The sequence below is a fragment of the Corvus kubaryi genome, unplaced genomic scaffold, assembly GCF_017639235.1.
Source record: "Corvus kubaryi isolate FWS band 111438036 unplaced genomic scaffold, C.kubaryi_AGA036_p1.0 split3-73, whole genome shotgun sequence".
NCBI lineage: Eukaryota > Metazoa > Chordata > Aves > Passeriformes > Corvidae > Corvus > Corvus kubaryi.
Genome location: NW_024582091.1, coordinates 40,934,304 through 40,955,927, shown reverse-complemented (window position 1 = coordinate 40,955,927; position 21,624 = coordinate 40,934,304). Strand labels below are relative to the sequence as shown.

General features: G+C 41.4%; 1 protein-coding gene across 2 annotated transcripts in view; it reads right to left on the bottom strand.

The window, feature by feature from the left end:
* Positions 1-2,322: 2,322 nt before the first annotated feature.
* The window catches only part of SYNJ2 (synaptojanin 2), a 68,373-nt gene continuing 49,071 nt past the window's right edge, over positions 2,323-21,624 (bottom strand). The window contains exons 15-27 of one of the 2 annotated variants that reach the window (XM_042017112.1): positions 21,011-21,203; positions 19,130-19,288; positions 18,767-18,923; positions 16,715-16,832; positions 14,701-14,919; positions 13,383-13,461; positions 11,965-12,133; positions 11,415-11,561; positions 8,695-8,829; positions 7,528-7,640; positions 6,710-6,818; positions 5,239-5,432; positions 2,323-3,478 (exon numbers count right to left, since the gene is read on the bottom strand). In XM_042017112.1, coding sequence (XP_041873046.1) covers positions 2,699-3,478; positions 5,239-5,432; positions 6,710-6,818; positions 7,528-7,640; positions 8,695-8,829; positions 11,415-11,561; positions 11,965-12,133; positions 13,383-13,461; positions 14,701-14,919; positions 16,715-16,832; positions 18,767-18,923; positions 19,130-19,288; positions 21,011-21,203 — 2,572 coding nt within the window. In that variant the 3' untranslated portion in view covers positions 2,323-2,698. Of the gene's footprint in view, positions 3,479-5,229; positions 5,433-6,709; positions 6,819-7,527; positions 7,641-8,694; positions 8,830-11,414; positions 11,562-11,964; positions 12,134-13,382; positions 13,462-14,700; positions 14,920-16,714; positions 16,833-18,766; positions 18,924-19,129; positions 19,289-21,010; positions 21,204-21,624 lie in introns of both variants that reach the window. The other variant, XM_042017111.1, reaches the window with a different exon arrangement.

The window sequence follows — 21,624 nt, the reverse complement described above, 5'->3', positions numbered from 1 at the left end:
ACAGCCACCGAGTGTTCAATTGCTGTGATTACAGTGCTGTGAACTGGCTTTTGCTGGGATTTCTGCTTCCTGGTGCCAGCCGGAGCAGTTGGCTGGAAATGAGAAATTTTCCATCTGGTGAAAATGCTAATTCTGGATGAAAAGGGAAAAGCAAAAATGTTGTTTTGTTACAGTGAAAATTCTAACCAATGTTTCAGTTCTCTTTCTTTTTGTTTGTTTCAGTGGTAAGCCCCCTAAAAAAAGCTACATCAGGCAGTTGCTTTACCAAGGAGAACCACTTACCCACCCCAAACACGAATGCAGCAGAGCAGCCAGATGCCTGCTGCAACTTGAAGCTGCAGTGCTGCGGGCCCTGGGCAAACTCATGTGGTGTCTTGCCAAAGCATCAAATAAGCAGACACTTGTAGACTTGTGTCTGGTAAACCATTCATACCTGGCTTCACAGCTGCCATCAACAATTTTTAGATTGCCAAGAGCTGGGTTCATGACCTGAAAAATGTCATGGGATAACCACTCCCTACAACCCCTGTATGTCCCTGAAGGCTGACAGCTAGCTGTCACTGAGGACATTGATTTCCATCGATTATGTCCCAGTGAGGATGGGCAGCAGAGCTGAGAACAGAGCTGTGCTGTGGGTTCCCTGGTTGTGGACATCAAGTAATGAGGGTTCAGGTTACTTGGCCTCTTTTCACGTGGTGGGGGCTGGCTTAATCCCAAATGAGAAGGAAAGCATCACTGCCTCCTCCAGTCTGAGTTTTCTGTAGTGATTTCCAAACCATGGAGCAAGTCTAGCCTTGCTTTGCTTCCGCTGACCATTGAAATTAGAACCAGGTCACAAGCAGGTCACAGGCTCCTGCCTCTGAGAAAACACTTGGCTTGGATGTTAGGCACTGGTGTGGAAGGTAATTTATTGAGACAGGAGATTCCTCATTCTGTGCTGTAACCTTTTCAGCTGGACTGTCTGTCCCCTTCCCTTGATTTGCTGCAGCTGAGCAGTGTCTGCTGTCACTGATAGCATAAACCAGCGAGCTGCTGGGATTCATCCTTCAGTGGGCAGCTTGCCACAGACACTGACATAAGATGGAATGCTAAAGGCCACATCCGTCTCTTATTCAAGGAGAGTAATAAAGCAGATTTTATTTGACTTGTATAAATCCAGTTTAATTGGCTTTCCTGCTAACACTTTCATTAACATGTAAATTAGCTGTCCTAGAGCTGTTAATTATCTTTGCAGAAAATGTTGGATATGGTCATATACCGTACTCTTTCTTTTTTACTGCTAATGTTTTATACTGAGATGTGCCCATAAATACTCACTGTATTTTTTTTTAAGAGGAGGACCAAGAGGCAAAGGCTTTGTGTCATCTTGCAGGGAAACGAGTCTCTTGCTTTAGCATTATTCACCAGCCTGCAACCACATTAAACTGACACTCACAGGAGAAGCTTAGCACTGGGTTTTATGGGCTTGGCCTTTGAAGGTTCTGGGGATTTTTTTAAAGTGTCTGGCAAACGAGAGAGCAGAGGAGGGTGACAGGTGCTCAAAGGCAGCATCCTTTCTGACAGGACCTCTTGTGTTCAAAATTTGGCAGTGGCAGAGAAACCAGGTAGGCATCGTGAGGAAGAAAATGGCTGAATTCCCAGTGTTCAGGAAGCTGACAACAAGGCAATTAATTTTCCTACGGAAAAAAGAAAAAAACCTTAACGTTTTGAATACATCTTAATTTTTTTTTAATTAGTTGCTTTTTCAGCTTCACCAACTGCTTAAAAATGTTCTCCTTCCTTTAATAATAAAAGATCTTGATGCTTCTCTTAACAAGTTACCATGACAAGTTGCAATCTGGTTACGGTTTTTAAGTGCCTGCTTTGCACAAATGGCATCTATTGTGTGCAGTTTTACCCCACAGGCAAGGCAAAAAGGACCAGCTCTTTCCTCATCTGCACTATGGAAATAGAAGACTGACATCGTATTTGCTTATCAAGACACAGAATGGGAACAGGGAGACAACTACTGAATTGCTAAACTGCCTTTAGCCATAAAAGACATCCATAAGCCAGTACCTGTGGCAGCAGCTGGTCTCAACCATTCCCCATATTTCCTCAGGATCTGCAGAGATAATGCACAAGCAGCCTCTAGCATTTCTTTGCAGTGAAACAGCATGTGGAAAACTACAGTCCGTTTTCAAAGTATGCTGTTGGACATGGGCTTGGGAACAAAGACCAGGAAACCTGTAGCAGAGCAATAGCAGTGTTATTGCTGTTGTCATACTGGTGTACGTTCCCCTTTTGGATGTTCGTTCCAGAATAACTATGGCAGTCTAACTCTTCGAAGTCAGGATGCTTTATTTCAAACAACAGAAATTGATTAAAATATACATTTCACAGGAAAATGTTTTTCTTAATGTCTTTTCTTCCATACACCATTGCATGTTCTTACATATGATTTGTACTTGAAATGAAATAAAACATCTTAAGATGGATTAATAAAAAGAAATAACTTAGAATAAGGAAGTTTTCAAATGAACTTTAGGTAATGTTAGCTTGTATGTACTCTATATACTTCCCTCCAGGGGCCGTATCTTTAAACATGAAAACGAAATGTAGCATGGACAGATAATCTATTTCATTAAATAAAAAAAGATTTATTTTTTATTTTGCATCATAATTATGATTTCTGTAGGAACACTAAGGAGGCAAAATTTTACAACTCTAAATCAGTATTTTTTTTCATTAAGGTATTTTTGTTTTTTTCTAAGCTGAGCAGTTTGTTGAACCCTTCTGCCACTGCAGTGCTGTCTTCATCATCACTAAATGTAACCCAGTGACTGAAATCTTGCAGGTTGGGGTGATTTAAATTTTCTGAAGTGTGTGCTGGAGAAGTAGCTGATGGTGCCTGTATGGAAAGAGGGAATGAAGAATGCATGTCCAGGTCCAGAAGATTGGTGTTCTCTGGAAGGGAGCTGGTATCCAGTTGTTGTGGATGCTGGCCTGCTGGTGCAGGAGCGCCCTGGAGCTTTGCCATCAGTTCTGCAGCACTTGGTGCCAAGGGCTGAGTTGTGCTGTTTCCTGGGCCAGCAGAGGCTGTAGGACCCGAGTGAGCAGGGCCATGAGGCTGGGGGCAGGGCCCAGGGTTGTTGTTGTTGGAGTTGAACAGTGACCCACTAAAAAGGGGGCTGTCACTGCTCTGGAGAACTTGGAGATGAAAAGCTGCAGGAGCTGACTTCTTTCTTCGTGGTGGCACCTTTGGGGCAAAGGGAGTGTTCTGGGGAGGCAGTACAATGGCCTCAGCCGTGCTTGCTGACGGGGGCTGCCTTTCACTGTTCCCCCTGCTCTCCTGAGGCTTCCCAGCTTGTGTTCTGGGTTTAGGGACTGGAGTAATCTTGGTTGGACTAAGAATAGCTCCAGCTTCTAGATGGGGCTCTAGCAAGCCAAAAGGAGACTGCGCTGTCTGTTGGTCGAATTGCTCTTCTGGAGATATGGCCTGAGGAGGAAACGGAAGAAGAAATGTGAGAACAAAAAGGGTACCTTAAACTCTGACTCACTACTGGTGCAAGTCTAATTGACAGCATTACTAAGAAAACCTGACAGTCCTGGAAGAAAAAAAAGCAGTACAAAGAGGAGGCTTGACAGCACAGTTCTCCACTGTACCTGCTGGGCTCTGGGCTGACGTGTTGTGCCTTGCACCCATCTTCATTTACAGAGAGCTAGTGGAGGACCAGGGCCCTACAGCCTGTTCACTCGCAGCTCTTTCTGACCATCTTCCTTTCCAGTTAGGATTTTGCTCTGGGCCAAATTAACAGAGTTCTGAGGAGTTATTTATTTGTTACAGCTTTCTGCTGTCTAATATTATTTAAGCAAGATTGCATAGGGAGGCCTAAATTAATGGGCCCGTGCCTTTAGGTGTAGCTTATTTGGATAGATAAGGTTGAAGGAGAATTAGCTTAGGCTAACTCAGTAAATGCATTAAGGGCTCTGTCCTGTCTCACTGGCAACTGAAGATAAAAATAAGCTCTCAAAGTCCAGACTAGCATACATCCACCATTTAAAAGTATATAAATAACAAGCTCAGCTCAGTCTAGGAGAGCAAGGACTGCTTCAGATTTCTCACACTCTGTGTGATTGAATGAAAGCATTTAAATTCTTTATTACCCTTGCATAGTATGAAAAGATAATGTACAGGCTTTTTCATGCAGGCAGAGTGTTTAGTCAGTATCTCATGCTGGACATATCCTGTGACACTTCTTTCTTTGTGCTGTTAAGTTGCCTACATTTGACTGTGGTAGAGGGGAATTGGGTAGAGGCTTTCAAGTACACAACTCCCATCTGACCTCCCTCAGATGGAGGAAGGAGTGGAATTCCAAAGCAGAGTCAAACTGAAATAGATCTATTCCTGCAGAAGCTCTCATGTAACTAACACCAAAATAGCAATCCCTCTCAGCACCTTTCAGGAGTGACCTGGGAATGGTGACATAAAGAAAACAAACTGATCACTCCTTGGCATAGACTGTGCTGTCTGGGTTGGTTTTTTTGGTGAATCTGCTAAGTAAAGATGGCACAAAGTCCATTATAGAGAAGGGGTGAATGCCTTTACCAAAGGAAGATAAGGCAGGAGCCCTAACAATTTAGAAGAGAGCTTCCTTAGCAGAGATTCTGTCAAAAGAAGAATATAAAAGGCTATTATTTGTCTTTCTCTTGTACTTACATTGCTTTACAAATTAGATGATCATTTTAGCAGCTCTAGAGGTGAACTATTATCTCCATCGTAGAGACCTGACATAGATTAAAATCTAAACACCTACAGCTTTGCATTTTTGAGAACATGAACTCTTGAGTAGACTCCAGAATTCAAACTGAAAGGCTGAATCCCATTACAAGGTGTGCAAGAAAAGCAAGGAATGACACAGGACACAGAACTGATGAAGAAGCTGCCTCAAATCATTACAGAGCAGACCACTCATGGTCAAAAGTGATAAAGAACAAATGAGTCTTAAATTCTGACAAGGTTTAGACAAACCAGAAGAAAAGTAAGAGAATGGACTGACAAATAGAAAAGCTGAATATGGCTCACTTTCCAATCTTTCTTGCATTTTTGTGCCTTGGTGAGTATAATACACAAAATCATTCCAGCACCTACTGACATGACAGGACTTCCTATAAAAAACAACCAGCCCACCCCTCCATTATTCACACTGTGTAGTGGAAGCTGGATGCATTTTGCTGCAACTCTCTTACATTTTCCACCTTGACTCCAGTCCTTTGCAGGGGCACTGGCTTCTTTGGAGTTGGAACTTTGGGTGGTGGACGATGAGGCACGGGCACTGCTCCTGCCTGTGACCCTTGAAATGATGCTGACTTTGTGATGCTGGGAAGAGCCTCAGGTTTGGAGGAAGTTTGGTTTCTGGTTGGAACAGGCTTTACTGCATCTTCCTGTAGTCCTGAAAAGCAAAACCAAATATGGCATCTCAGGCTGATCAGAACATAGATTCAAAATAATTTCTTTCACAATCACGTTTCCCAAAATGTTCATGCCTATAGGGCCAACTCAGGCCAAGAACGTAGGTTTTGGAAATAAGCACAGACCTTTACAATCCTATAACATCTTTAAAAGGCTGTTAGGGAAAAACTTCCCTGTCTGAAATAACTTCATGCCAAACTAGCAGTGCTGTGCCACCATTTGGTCAAGTAGAAAAAACACTGGCTGGGGGTTCAGGATTACTGGGCTCAAGCTCTGAGTCTCCTTTTGTCATTATCTGGAAAACCAAGTTAACGATACCAAGTGCATCTTGTAGAGTACTTTGGGAAGCAAATGCCAACTGGTGGTACAGCACAAGGGACTGGAAGTGATGCTGACCAGACTAGTTTTCTTACCCACACCAAGTGAATGTGAATTCCAAAATCAATGGAGAGTAAATCTGATTTCAAAATTAAATGAACAGCACTGAGGAACAAACATCAAGATGCCTTTACAATATTTCTAAATAAATGGGATTATTCCAGACTGCATTCATTCTACATATAAATGAAAAGGGATGGTTTTCTCCTAAACTGAGAGCCTTGCAAATTTAGGTAGCCATTCTCACTCATACAGCATCAGCAGAAAGACTGCATGCAGCCCTGGGGTGTACATTCACAGTACCTAAGCTAATTTCGTGCTCCAACTTGCCCTTGCAAGAAGCTCTCTTCTCCAGGGACTACACAGAGAGCCTAAACACAGAGTAGCCTTTTAGCTTAGCTATTCAAGCTGAAGTAGTGCAAGCTTTTATCTAGGTTACAGCTATACTTGCTGTCCAAATGTGAGCAGAATCCAGGTTATTTCTCCTAGAGCTGCATTTGCTATGTAGTTCTGCTTGGAATAGTGAGCATTCAGTAAATAGAGCAGCAAATATCCTCTATGCAACTCTGAACTAACACAGGCATCATCAGTTTAGTAAAATCCCATCTCTATATTTTAATTTTTCCAACTAAATCTGGGCATAAATAACCCAAGGTGCTTCTAGCAGCAGGTTCTACAACAAAATATAAAATTTTAATCACCTTGAAAAAAGGTTAATAATATCAGAACTGACAGAGAATACCATGTACAATTTTGCAAGAACGTGTTCAGGTGAAATTCTGAATAGCAATATGTGCATCTGGGCTATGATGAGATGAATACACCTACAGTTTTCTTTCTTTAAAGATTTTCAGAAGTCAGTTAGAAAGCTGTGCTCACCTCCTTTGGCCTCCATAAGACATCTAATAGCTTCTTCTGCTTCCTCAGCTGTGGTAGTTTTGATCTGCTTGACATTGTAAGGTTTGCTTATTCCAGTCCGGACTTTAGGCTTTAAAAAATACAGGGGAATGAGTAATCTTGAGAGAACTGATTTTTCTTGTACGCCTGTAATAAAGCTCATATACCTGTAAAAATCTGTTCTTGCCAGTGGCTATTCAGTGATCTATAAATACTAAAGAAATAGTGGGGAATCTTTTGGCAAATTCTACATCTTTGCTGCCAGCTGACAGAAGGCCAATGCCTGAATACCACAGCTAGTCCCTTAGCCATCCCTTGTTCAATGCATTAGGGTCCTCATCCAGCAAGACAGGAGTGGGGAGGTGTTTCCACATTCTGGTCTTGGTCTCCCCAGGGGACTAACAGCCTTGCTGGCAGTGGTCAAGACTTTTCATGCTTTTGGGGCACTAGCATGGCCCACCAAAGCAGAGGTGAGAAAAGAATTAAACCATATGATGATGGTGTTAAAAATTCAATTTAGCATCTGTCAGAAAGCAGCACCAGTGCCCTGGTCTTGCACAATTCATTCTCTCTCTCCCTCTTTGGCCTTTCTAGTTCCTGGCAATTTATTAACATTTTTCTGCTGCCTAACAGGGCCTACAGTTTAGTATTACAGTACAAGAAGTTATCTTGGCATTTTCAGCTCAGACATGTGATGGACTTCCTTCCTTGTATGACAGGTGCATCCTGTACGTGATACTCAGTGTGGATGGGAGGGATCAGGACAATGCCAAGGGGCCATGCTGAGCAGCAGTACTCACTGGCTGCTGAGGGGCTCCGGGAAGCAGCTTTGCCGTAGCCAGGATGGAGCAGGTGGAATGGCTTCCTGGAGAGAGGGAACCATCTGAGGGGGACTTTTTGCCTGATGTTCCAGCTGGAAGAGGAATAAAAAACAGCTTTTCACATTCAAGAGCTGGTACAACATTTTATCTGCAATGGAGCAAAACCAGTGTGCATGCCATCACCCTCCCAAAATCTTGAACTGTTTCAGGAAGCAGTTTTCTAGTTAGTCTTTCTTTAATTTAATTAATTAGATAACCTCGGCTGAGCATTAACATTGCATTCTAGGCACAGAAATACAGAGACCAGTGTTGGCACTTCTGTGCAACAGACTCAAAAATGAATGGAAATAATCCTAAAGAACTCATCTTCTAGCAGGTGAGCATCACAGAACTTCTCATTTAAGTCTGGAAAATTTACACAAAGGAGAGACTTCAGGGCTGCAAGAAAAATGTGATGTATAGCTTGTCTAATACAGGAGGCAAAGATCATTATGCACATCTAGCAATCAGCATTCATCCAGAAGCAGCCATAAAAACAGGAACAGCACAGTTCTGGATGGCATCTCAGGTGGGCAGAGCTTAGGTAAAGAGCATCACTTCCCCTTTGTGCCTCACTGAAAATCATCATCCACTTTGCATTTCTTTCATAAACACAAAAGCATACAAGAATTGCTTGGAAAGAAGGAAAGGACAAAAACTGTCCAGAGAAAGTATTTTGTCAAAGGTTTTTGAAATTCTGATTAAAATTAATTCAGAAACCAAAAAACTGCAAGAAAACACTCAGTGACTTTAGAAGTCAGCAGGCATAAGTACCAATATCTTTATTGCCACAAAGTGGTTGCTCAACTCACTAACCTGAGTGGTGAGCTAGTATGAAACATATGGGTCATTTTATCTTTACAAAAGGCTTTTTTTTTTGTGGAGTATCCTAAAGACAAACTTTATTCTGTGGAGTGTCATCCTAAAGACAAACTTCTCTCATTGCTAATGGCAGTAATACTCAGGTTGAAACAGGCTGGGAAGCAAGTAGAAGTACCTCGACAGCCTCACATTTCAGAACAAGGTATTACTTTCTTTGTCTTCAGACATGGCAGGCAAAAACTGTTCAGTTGGGGCCAACACCACATTAAAGAAAGTTAAACTTACCAGGAGGGGGAGGCCTCTGTGGCGGCTGAAGTGGCCGAGGCCTGGTAGGAATAGACAGAGACCTGCTTGGAATCCGGCGTCTGCATTCCCCACTCGCCTCCAGCTCCCGCTTCAGATCAGCCAGGTCTGCATCATCTAGGGACATTTTATAAAGTGTCTGTATGAGATACACACTGGGTGAGGTGCACCAGATCTGAGAGGTCAGGAGAGAGGTGACTATGAGTGGCCTCAGCCAGGTCTCTCAGCAACATGTCATAGCTCTGTTCACACTGTTTTGCTCTCCCCCAATGTCTACCTGCTCCCACTGCAAGAAACGTCTACCCTTTTGTCAAATGCTTCTTTCTTTCTCTCTCTCCTTTTCCACCATTTATTAGCTGTTTGCACCAACACAAAGAATGCCTGCATCTGATTCTGGGGTTACTGGGCACCTTGTTAGATTCTGAGATTTTCACAGCCAGACTTGGTGGCAACCTGCTCCCATTCAAACTGTCTTGGCTAGTCATGGTGAATTCCTTGCCTTCCATGCCAAACACAGGAATTCCATTTGAGGATTAGACACCTTCTCTTGCACAGGAGAACTGTTTTTATACCACAGAAAAATCTGTCTGAATGGCTCAATCATCACATCTCTGCTTTCCAGCAACATCTCCTAACAGGTACAGCTGTCTCAATCTGCTGGCTCTTGGCTGCACTGTACATTGCTAACTAGTTACTCAGTCTTTCATTCCCATCTAAGCCGTTCTGACAGCTGGAGAGGGGAGAAGTGTGGATTGCTTTATTCTCCCCCATCTGCTTTAGATGGAGGACTTTCACTTCAGTCCTCTCACCCTGCCACGGCTGCCCAGCTATGCAGCTCTTGTTCTTTAGGGCTCCAAGATTCACTGGGTTTAGTTTTGTCCCTGGGGTTTGGAGAGATGGGGGTGGAATTACATAGCAGCAGTCTCTTGTACTTCAGGCATTTGTAAACAAGTCCTTGTTTTTCAGAAAGCTATGCTCTGCAGGGAATCACGAGCTGCCTCACAGTTTCCTGCTCCCACTCAGCAGCAGATGGCAGCCACAGAGCCTGTGGTCTGCCCAGCCCGCCCTCCCCATGCTCTCTGCATTTTCAATACTTCTAAGCTGCAGATACGGGCTCATCAGTAAGATCCAAGGAGTCATGCAGGCACCTGGAGGCACGGTTTGAAGTCCTGGCAGTAAAACTGAACACAACAAAAACCAGCCACCACCACTCAATTCTGTCCCTGAAAGGCTGCTGGCAGGGACATCAGTTTCATGAGGCTGTGCCCTTCCCTGACCTCAGAAGCACACATACACACTATTGTGCCTGTCACTGTTTTCCATCTGTGTCTACCACCAGCTACACAGTCATCATACCTTCAATTAGGAGTTAGTCAGGCAGAATTGGAAGCCTATGGAGGAATCTGAAATTGCAGACACTTTAAGATTAATTGAATATATCATATTTTGAGTTGTGTGAGATCATGACCCCACCCTGACCTCCTTCAAACTATACTCCATAACCTCTATTTACTTTGTGATATTTTTTGTGGAGAAGAGTTAGTGTGGGTGACAAGACTCACTGCAATTCTCTGTGGCTTAATGAATCATCACACAGTAGGCCAGAGGTGCTTGGAGGGCAAGGCACCCTATAACACAAAGTGATTGACTTCACAGTATTTAATAATGACTGATTACTCCTTGACTCAGGGATAGGCTTCTGGGTCTGGCCACATTGAACCCAGCCTATGACTCAAGGTGGGCAAGAAAGCCATAAATCACTCTGTTTGGAAAATCTGTCTGTGTAAGTGTACGAATTTCATTTAATCTTTGTGAACTCTACTTCTGACTCAACCTTTGAAGGTAATAAAGTTTTCACTTTTATGTCAGAAGACAAAGCACTTCTGAGAGAGTGCAGAATGACAGCTACTGAATCACTTGCTGTCACAATGAGGTGTTTAATACATATCCCAGCCTGTCAATGCTTGGCCACTGAAGCATGTCCTGATCACATCCCATTGTAAGACCACGACTGGCTTGGCTAGTTCTTTCTGCAGTTTCTATCAGTTTTCTCTCCACAGCTTTATCTTCTTTTTACCAAGTCACTTCACAGTAATGTGCAAACGAGCGAGAAAAACGGTAACACATTTATGAAGAACCTAAAGAATGAATATATACATATATATATATATTTTCTATGAACCTTGACTCTTTCAGAAATAAATCAAATGGGGAGAAACTTCAGGTCTCTGAAGTAATTTGAACACAACCTCCCAGCTTACAGCTGACTGCTCTGCCACTGTTACTGCTCAAAGGACAGAGTTGAGCCCATCACTGAATCAACAGGATTCTTTTGGTTTGATTTTGCTTTGGCCCTCACCAATAAGAAAATAGCATGCAATTTTTTGATTGTATGTTCTGGTGCCGAACAACATCAAATGGTTAAAAAGACTTAATTTCTTCTGTCTAGAAAAGGAAAAAAAGCGTTTTTCAGCCTTCCTGCCTTGCCCTGGCCTAGAGAGAAGGAGAATCTAAGTTTCATCATTTCTGTTGCTGTTATGCCTGAGGACCTCAATTACAATCACTAACTCAAGCGGAGTTGAGCATAAATAGGCACTACAGGAGAACCTAGAATGAAAATATAAATGAACAAGGAAATACATATGACAGGAGAACAAACAACAAACCTTCAGGTCTTACCCTAAGGAAGGCAGATACTTTACCTTTATACAGGCGGGGGGTTTGTCCAGATTTGTTTGAAAGAGCTACAGATGCACAGTGTCCAGAGCTCTCAGACATATCTTCTGTGTCTGCTACTAGGTGTTGACACAGAGCATCCTCTAAGTAATCGTCTTCATCCTCTATATCACCTGGATTAAAGTATTAGATAACAAAGAATTAATGAGCAAATTCATTCTCTGTCTCTCCACACTACCAACTAATTAATCTATACTATCAGTTAATTTAATATATAGGCTGGGCAAGATTCTTGTGTAACCAACCCATGTGTTTCATTACAGAGTGTCTCTATACAGACACCTGCACCATACATTGAATTTGCTAACATATAACACTAAATTGACAGGATGATTTAAGTAACAGTTCTCTGCCCAGGCACAGAGTCAGCTCGTGGCTTTAATTACAGTCCTCTTTTTAAGAAGTGTGGCTTCATTACAAATTAAGGTGCCACTGACACTCATACTGTACCTTCTCTGTGCAACCAAAGTCAGCAAAGCAATTTCTCACTACTTAGCTTAGAAACCTGTTGCTTACCTTCTGACTCATAATCCAAACTTGAGAAGTCAAAATTTTCTTCCAGAAGATGGGAGTTTGCCGTGGGGGACATGGGGACAACGCTGTCCCGTTTTCGAGCAATTTCCTCCTGAAGGCCCTTTAGCCAGTCCTTAGTCTTGGGCTGGATCTTCACTGTTCTGCCTCTAATCTAAGAAAGAATTGTTTCCCTTTGCCAAGCACCTTCACAAAAATGAGAATGCTTGAACAGAATAAGCAAGTGCTGCCAGCCTGTTGTACAACTGCTTCAGAAATTGATGCAACTAAAGCTTCACTTCAGAAGCTAAATGGAAAGGAAACACTCTTTTACTCCCATAACCAAGTTTTCAGACTGTAACAATATTCTTGAAAGAAAATGAGCTTCACAGCTCAAAAGCACTGCTGCTGCATTTGGGAAATAATAGAGAAATAGATGAAACATCAAATACCATGAAAACAACATTGTGATAGCAATATTGTCATGGGAGAATGCCATTTTTGAGTCAGCAGCTTTAAAACACACAAGACTTTTGTACCTGCTGCCACCTGTAAGGAGACTCTGACCAGAAAATCTCATGTATGATGGCTGATGTATATGGAAAGTGTATTTTCAGGCAGATTAGGACTTCAGCTGCTTATGTGTGTTGCTCTGTGATATTTGGGGTGAAATGCAGACAAGGCAGCAGCTTTGACAGGAAAATTAGTTTGAAAAGTTCCCAACCCAGATTCCTTGCACCTTCACATACTGTGTGCATACAATTGTGTTTCAGTCTGTGCTATAAATTACATCAATTGCAGGAGTCGAAAGATAAAACTGCAAATATGAAAGAAGAATGAGAGTTAAATCCATTACTTCAGTCTTAAGTTTACAGGGCAGCCCTACAAACAGTTTTTTCAGCATAAATGAGGGGGTTGATGAATTGTAGAGTATGTGTGTGCGAAGGAAAAGCAGGGGATGGGAAGGTAAATGCCTACTGCTAATGCTGGATTTGCCATGGAAGCCAATGAATCATGTTGTTACAGCTTAGCAGAAGAAGCCTCTTTGATACAATGAAGAGAAACAAAAAATCTCCAAAGCACAGTCATGAGGATGCTTTAGCAACAGTATAAAGTCACACAGAATGTCAGAACTGCTTCAAGTAGCCACACTCATGAACAAGTCCTTGTGTTCTGCAGTGGTATCAGAGGCCAGATGCTAAGCACTGCTTAGGAGCTCCATGAAAAGTCACCTCATGCCATCCTGAAACTAAAATACTGCATTAATAGCCTCAGCAGCTGTGAAAGTTAAGGACATCGTGAGCACTAACTTTCTTTGAAATAATGCTACTCCATTTAGGTAGAAACTCAAATACCTCATTCTCAACAACCACTTTTGAGAAATTTGTTATGAAATTATTATTATAGATTTGAGAAAATCTTACTTTGGCACCATCTATATCCATAACACGAAGAGCTGACTTGCTGTCTGCAAATGTCACCAGCATTTGACCTCCACAGATCCTAGTGAAAAAAGGCAGAGGAAAAAAACATTTTACTTCACCATTGAATAAAACCCTTTGAAGGCAAGCATGACAGAAAACTATCACATAGATCTAGATACAGGATACATATGTAGTGCTATGCATTTGGTTTTAGTTGTATTTTTCTTCACAATTCTAACTTTTGAGGAGAAGCAGGTGATCTATGAATCCCAGCTGGGCTCCTCTTCTCTCCAGTCCTCCCTTGTGTGACCCCAGCACCGTGCCCTTTTCTGGATCACCCCTGGAACAGCAGGACAAACATCTCAGTAGCTGTTGACAGGATATCCAGTCCAATATTTACACTCCCTCTGGACTAACTTCCATGGGTCTGCATATCCTTCACCTCAGAGGACATATGATGCTCCCAAAGACTAGTATTCCACCAAGATCTAAAGCAATTAAAAACAAAATAAACCAAGAACTATCCACCAAAACATGTTCTTTTCTTGCTCCTTTTTCTTCACAAGCAAGGTGGTGCTGCTGTTCCTGCAAGGCTGCTTTCGAACCCTCAGCTTATATTGGCACTTCATAAAACTGTACAACAACAGGTCATCAGCTTTCTTCATTAATAAATGAATCAAATAAGCATAAACAAGTTTTTGGTAGTGTTTCCCAGAGGTCAATCTTTCACCTGTATTTCTCAAAACAGAAGTCTCACAGCTGTGCTGGAACCCTATAGAGAATCAATCAGAATGAAATTAAGGTGCTCTGCCAGAAGGTATCACACTGTTCCTCTCAAACCCAGTGGGTGATAGCTCTGCGAGAAGCTGTACTGTTAACAAACAAGCAGAATGACCCCCAACAGGAAGGAGAGCCAGCCAGGAAATCCTGCTGAGTGTGAAAGAGTGGTGGAAGAGAGCAGACCTCCCCAGAGGAGGTGAAGCAGGGCCCAAGGATCCACCAGAAGCAGCAATGCTTGGAAGTGAGGCCTGAATCTAAAGATGATGATTTACATCAAAGTCTCTGCTTTATGGTGTTGTATTGAATAAAATTGTTTTCCACTCAGTCAAGAGAGCTTTGATATTATTTCTTTAAAAGGTTGTCAAGAGGTGTAAGATATTCAAAACACTTGGATTCAATTTCTAATGAAGAACTGAACATGCAGTAAAGGAATTCTACATACTACCTTCCAATACAAAGTTAACTCTGTCAGGACAAAAGGGATCTTCTAGTCTACGCTTTTTAATAGATGCCATGCCATTTCAGTTCCCAAACTCACCTGACCAGAACAACAGTGCCATAATCCTCAAACATCTGCATAAGCTCTGTACGCAAGTCTTCAGGAAATTCATTTTTCTCTTCAGGTGTTGGTGATAACAGATTTACCACTACTGTGGCATCCAGTGGTCCCTGGAAAGATGACACTTCCCGGAAAACACTGTCACGGGCAGCTTCATTAACTTCCTGAACTTCCACTTCTACAATAGCTAACACTGGCCTGCACGAAACAAAGGAAAAATGCTTATTTAAAAATAAGAAATGCTTATATAAAATTTAAATCTATATCAAGAAGGAGGAAAGCTTCATTTTTTCTGCAGTGGTCAAGATCATGCCTTGAGCACTATTAATTATATTTCCCAGTCCTGCATTAGCTGCATGTAACAGTGAAGACACACCATAAGGGAATTGAAATAACAATTGTATGCAGCACTTATGGCAAACCTACAGACCAAAAATATCAGGATACTTCACTCATTATCAAACAGCTGTGGTCTCAAACATCTATAAATCAGGATGGAAATATATTATTTTCTGTTAGACAAGGCCACATATCTTCTTCCAAAAACTAAGGACATAGTATTCTAGGTGTATAACATTGTCATGTAGCAAATATGTGCCAATCCATTACATTATAAGCAGCCAACATTGCAAACTTGCTTCTTGAGCCATTTCTTACAAATTACTTCTCTGTGTGTTAGATCTGAATAAAATTGAGAGAGCTGTCTGAAAGAGTAGAACTCGTCTCATCTCAGTGGATGCAATCCACATTCTCAGATTTCCACCTGCACATACATGCAGAGCAAGGACTGGGATGGCTGCTCTTACAGCTGTGTCAAAATTGCTGCCTTCTACTTGCAATAACCTGGCTCTTGAATATGCATTACCAGAGCATATGAAAGCAACAACAGCAGGGCTAGAAAGGGGTAATAAAGGGGAAAAATGTAGAGGAAGCATTAACTATTTCCATAAGCACTGTGAATCATAATGCATTTCCATATGTCACAAAGATACAGCTATGCCCTTTTTCTAGCACAAACCTTGGGAAAGCAAACCTGCTGACTGTAATTAAAAAGCAGCTTTTGGAGTCAAGTTTGCTGAAATAGAAAACCATGTATAACAGCAATGTTTTGCAGATTGCATCCTCAGGGTCCCATATAATGAGAGCAGCAGCTCCACTGTGCTTTGCAGAACACAGCAATGTCAGAGCCTTGATGCAGAGAAATTGATTGCAAGAGGCATATTCTTCCATTGCTAGAGGAATACAGAACAGTCCTGGCATGCAAGAGCACCACCAGAAGCACAGAGGCAGCCACTGGGGGGGTCACTGAGCGCTGCTAGGAGGAGCAATATTGCAGGATTTGCACAAGACATGCAAGGGGTGAGACAAATATTCTGTTAATGTAAGGGACCTTCAAAGTGTATTTATTACAGAATTTGTTTCTCAGAAGTGAAGCAGAGAACAAGTTTACCAAAGAAAGGTCATTCCTATCCCTAAAGAGAAGTTAATGGTATAGACCAACCAGAAGCACTGGTCTTTGATTTTTTCTACCTTCTCCCATCTCCATTTTTAAAGGGTGCACAGAAGCCCCACTATTGAGTACTGTGAAGAGGCCAAACTTGCCCCTGTGTGGCCTGGCTTACACCTCTTAGGCCACACAGTCCCAACCTCCTTCTCTCCCACAGCAAGCTGAGTGGAAATCCATCAGAGCAGCTTCCTTAGTTACCAGAGTTTTTCCAAAACCAAGCAACAGAAAGCCCTGTTTTCTACACTTGTTGCTGCAACTTATCCAACCCTTGCTGAGATCACTGTGCAGGAAAAATAAATACATGACTGTAGATACCTGCCAGCCTGGTATAAAACCCACCATGAGAGGAAAAACCCATCAAGCAGATACTGAACATGGAATAAGGGTGTAATTCCTGTTACAATCAGACTTAGTCCCTCACTCTGAAGGTGTAATTCAGGATGACACATTTTAACCTGGCAATCCTCTCTCTGATTGTTTATTTACCTGTGGTCAGATGCTTGCAGCTCCGCTCTCCCGTAGTACATCAAGGCTCCAGGGGTCCAAGTGTGCCTGACTTTAGTATCAGCACTCAGATCACTGTCCAGAAGATTGATCTCTCCAGCTATGCAGCACAAAACATAATTTAAAACTCACTCAAAGCTAGTTTTACTAACAGTTAAACACTATTTCATTAGGATGCTCTTCACAGACCCTAGCAGTGGGAAGTAGGGTTTTTTTGTTCTTCTATATAAATCATTCAAAGAAGAGCTTGTATCCTACAAGATTTACAAATTAGGGACTAGAAAGAAAAAAGAGAGAAAGGACTGGAAGTGCAACTGAGACAGCTGATCAATAGAGTAAGACACCTGCAAAATGGTTGACCTGAATGTTACCCAATTAATTATCTGTACAACTTGGGTTGATAGAGTCATATTAGTATGACCTCAACACCGAGCATAAAAACAGACACTGTACTTGGAAATTATTTTGCAAATCTGAATATTAGACAGGGATTGGAGAAATAATACACAAGAGATAGGAGAAACCAAACCCAGGCAAATCCATCGTCCAAATAATTCCATTGCAACTCATTAAGGTGAAAGAAAGTGCTCCAGACATTATGCTAGAGTGAGGTGCTTTATTGCTGTTAATAAGGAAGTTTTTAGGTCACTGTTTGAATAAATGGATAACTCTGCCTCTCTTTTCTGTGAAGCTGAAAATGAATTAATATGGAATATGGTGTTTCTTCCTAATCACTCACACTGAGGCTACGCTTTCTTCTTGTAGAGCGAGTAGTTGTTTAGCCTGTAACAGCAATAAGAAGCAACACAATTAGAGCTGAGAGGCAGAAGAGCCTTGCCACCAGCAGTAAAGGAGAGGAACTCTGGCAGCCAACCAAGAAAGCTTTGCAGGGCTGGGAATGCACCAGTCAGTTATGGACTCATGTGAGCCAGCTGTGGGAGGCCTACAAGCTCTAAAGAAAGGGACCTGCCTTGACTCTTGCAGACCAGCTGGTTAGGTCCTATGTGCTGTGTGTACTCCAACTCCTAAAGTTCCCCAGGGGCAAGCTTTGCCATGCAAAGCAAGGAATATGCATTGCAAATGCTGAAGGGTGTTCTTTCCCTAAAATGAAAACAGTCCGCACAAGAGGGTTGTTTTAACTTCCTTATGTCTCATACGGCTTTTATTTCCTGGACTGCATCTCTATCAATGGTTTAAGCTCCTCATTTTGCTTTGTTTTCATTCCTTAAATAAGAGTGAATAACTATATCATGATGACATGCACCCTCTGATTGCCCTAGTTTTGCTTTGTAGTTTTTACACTTAACATAGTCATGGTATGACTTAGATTCCAAGCAGAAGTTTCCAGGCATGTGAAAAAGCACATCTGCAGGCACAGACCAAATTAATTGTCCAGCAATTACATTTTTAATATGAATTTATTCAAATTTTAGAAACATTGGGGCATAGATGTTCCTGCAGACTGACAGAATGATTATGAAAACTATCCCTGGATACGCAAAGAAATAGTTTTTATTTCTTAACTGTAACTTTTGAGTAACAAGTGAAAACAGCCTTTCTGTTGTGCTGAACACTCACAAATTCAAAGTACTTTATAAGCACTAACTATTGAAACCTCCCCCAATTCTATAAACTGGCAGAAATATTCCCAAGAATTACTGATACAGAAGGAATTACAGAAAACTGCTTATACATCTACTGAGAACAGCAGTTTTAACAATCTAGCCAGTATAACACAGGAGCTTTATGTGGACTAATGATTCTGTTGAAAAACAACAGAATTATTTCTGTATTACTACAGCTGGACTGTTTTCAGTTCCTTGGTGAGCTCCCAGCATCTTTTCGATCTGTAGCATGAAGCCTTTTTTCACACACTCAAGAAAGGGCCTTCTCTATCTCTGAAACTTAATCCAGTGAAGCTGAAAGAACATCTGCTTAAGTAAAGCACCATTCACTAGATTAAATCCCCTTAAGTGGGTTCTAGATGAAACAACTTTCTAAAATAACTTTCAGAAAAAGAAGGATCCTACGCACCTGTTTTTTCGAAGGGCAGTTTCTTTCTCCACCAAAGCACTCTGTCAGTCCACGCTGGGGTTCTGCACTTATCACTTGTATCATAAGCCTCTGAGCCAACGTCGTATTTATATGTTGGTCCAAAATTAATAGTCCCTTCATGGAAGTCTTTAAAAATCTATTAAAATAAAGAACATCTCTAAGTTACAGATGAGGAAGGTGCCACAGTGACAACTTCCTCACAAACAATGCTCCAATTTTCAAACCAATTGCTGTGTTCAAGAGCTATAAACAAAGGTCTGAAAATGCAACTTCTTCACTCTCTCAAGGAACAAGACCCAGCCAACACACAGTTATTCAAGAAAACGAGACACACTGTCTTACTTTTCCATTGGATTTTTGCTGCTGTAGTTGATCAAATTCCAAAAGTGTCTTCCAATCTTGACGTTTGAGAAGATAAAAGACTTCTTCATATTTTAGATCAATGCGATAGTTAAAATCACCACACCAGAAGACATAGTCATGGGAGAACATGTTCTGCCCCTAGTTTTGAGGTACAGAATACTGTTAATGTTAAATCATGTTCATGAAAACTCCTTTAAAATGCACTGAAATGTAGCACTCAGTTTGTAATTACTAAATACTGGACCTACTTGTCACAATTTATTTGTCAAAATTCATTTCGTGCTAAAATAGAATGGTTCCTTCACTGTCTTTGGCACCCCACTGAGCTGAATTTTGTAAACAAGAGTGTCAGACTCTGACCCCTCTTTCCTGAAGATATGTCTAAGCTGGAGCACACCTTTCTATTCACAATTTGTCTGTCATGAATATTCAAAATATATGTTTATTTGTTTCCCTAACACATTTCACATGCATATATTTACATACACTAAATATAACACAAAATGTGCTTCTGGTACCAAGGCAAATTTAGCAACAAAGCTCCTGAGTAAGAACAAGCTCCAAACTTGATCTTATGTACACGTCACAGTTTTGTAAAGGTATTGAAATCAAACATTAATGAAAATTCACTCCAGTTCTAAATTTGCCATACTGTCCTCTAACCAGTCTTTTTTTTCTTTTTTTCCAGTTCAGCTATAAACCTCTAAACAGGAGAGATTTATAAGGGAAACGTTCCAGACCGTGGCTGTCACAGCACTAGAGGGCACTCTTTATATGCATTATACACACAAGGTACCTTTAGCTGTTTTAAGTGTAAAGGACATCAAATAGTTAACGAGGTATTAGAGAGAAAAACTACCATAAGCACAACTTTATGGTCATTTGGAACAGATCTCCTATGCAGGATGTCCATTCTGTCAGTATTAGCTCCCACATAAAACAACTGGTTGATATGCTGCACATGCCAAACCTCTAAGCCTTACAAACAACAGGAAGTTAAAATTTTATGCTTTGCAACCTAAATGCCATTTTTTGCTGACTAACCAGAATACACAAACTGGTCCAATCCCTTCCTGGCTTAGGACCTTTCCAGAGAGGTCCAAGAAAGAAAGTATTGTGGAAATTAAAGCAATCAACACTAAGGAAAGCAAAGGAGCCCTGCTACCGAATCCCATGGGTTTTCTACTGGCCTAAGGAGACAAATTGGAATTACAACACTAGGGTGACTGATTTAACACCATTTAGGGGAAAAGTTATTCATCCAGACCAGTGATGCCTATTTGCCACACTCTGAGAGAAGCCAGCAGTTCCTTGAGAGTGACACATTCACGAGGACAAAACAAACGGAACAGAGGGTAACATGTCCATGACCAAGAAGTGATAGATCGTACCCGACCAGAAGCAGCCAAGGCACTGCTGCACTGAATGGCACAGATGGTCTTCCAGGAATTCTCACTAACTAAAGCCAGCAAGAGCTATCAATATCATGCTCTCCAGCTCTAACACCAATCACCTAGAGCTTATCCATGGAGCCTTACAGACTTTTCAGTTAAGCTGCAGTTCTGAAAGACCAAAAGGTGCACAAAGCCAAGGACTTTTCAAGAACTGGAGCAACTCCATTTTTTGAAAAGAGTAGTACTTTTGTAAAGCATGTGCTATATTGGGTGGTATCTAGTCTTCTGTGAAACGTGCTTCCCTATTATTTATTTATTTACTAACATTTTCTTTTACATTTTTTTTATGGCACTGAGATGCCTCCTTTGATGACCTGTCATCAAAGACAGCCTGTGACCAGCTTTCGTGATGTAATGATATCACCTTTATCTCCAACGGGTTTAGCACACATACATCTACACTTACCATTGGGAAGCTGAGTTTCTGTGTGATTTCTTTATAATCTTCATTCCTCTCTTTCACCTGACTCTGCCCAGCAGTCAAGTGACTGCATATAAAGCAGAAACTGGTACTATAGAACTGAAAACGAATGCTCACTGCCCCTTTATTTCCAGCTTTTCCTCCCATTCCTGTCTTCACGGTGTCTATTGCTACATCCCTGCATTAAAAAAAAAAAAAATAGAAAGAGAACAGAGTAAAGGGCTTCAGGGACAAACATTCAATTAACTTTGACTGCAACATAAAGGGAAAAGCCAGTTTACAATGCCATATCTTCTCCCCTCTAGAAAGCTTGCTGCTTTTAGGCACATCTTTTGGTTTCTTGATGTTCATGTACTTACGTTTCAAATTAAGTATAATACAATAGTACAGAAATAAAACTATTTGAAAATATTTTTCTCCTTTTCTTGTCCCTTCCAAACAGACCAGCAAGACCTTATTTCTGAAATATGGGGAATTTCTATAGAGTATACTTTTCTAGTTTACCTCTACCATGATCCTTAAAATATTGACAATACCTACATTTACTATTATGTTTCCTTTTACTTTTGAACATATGGGAATCAGCTTTTCAGACAGTT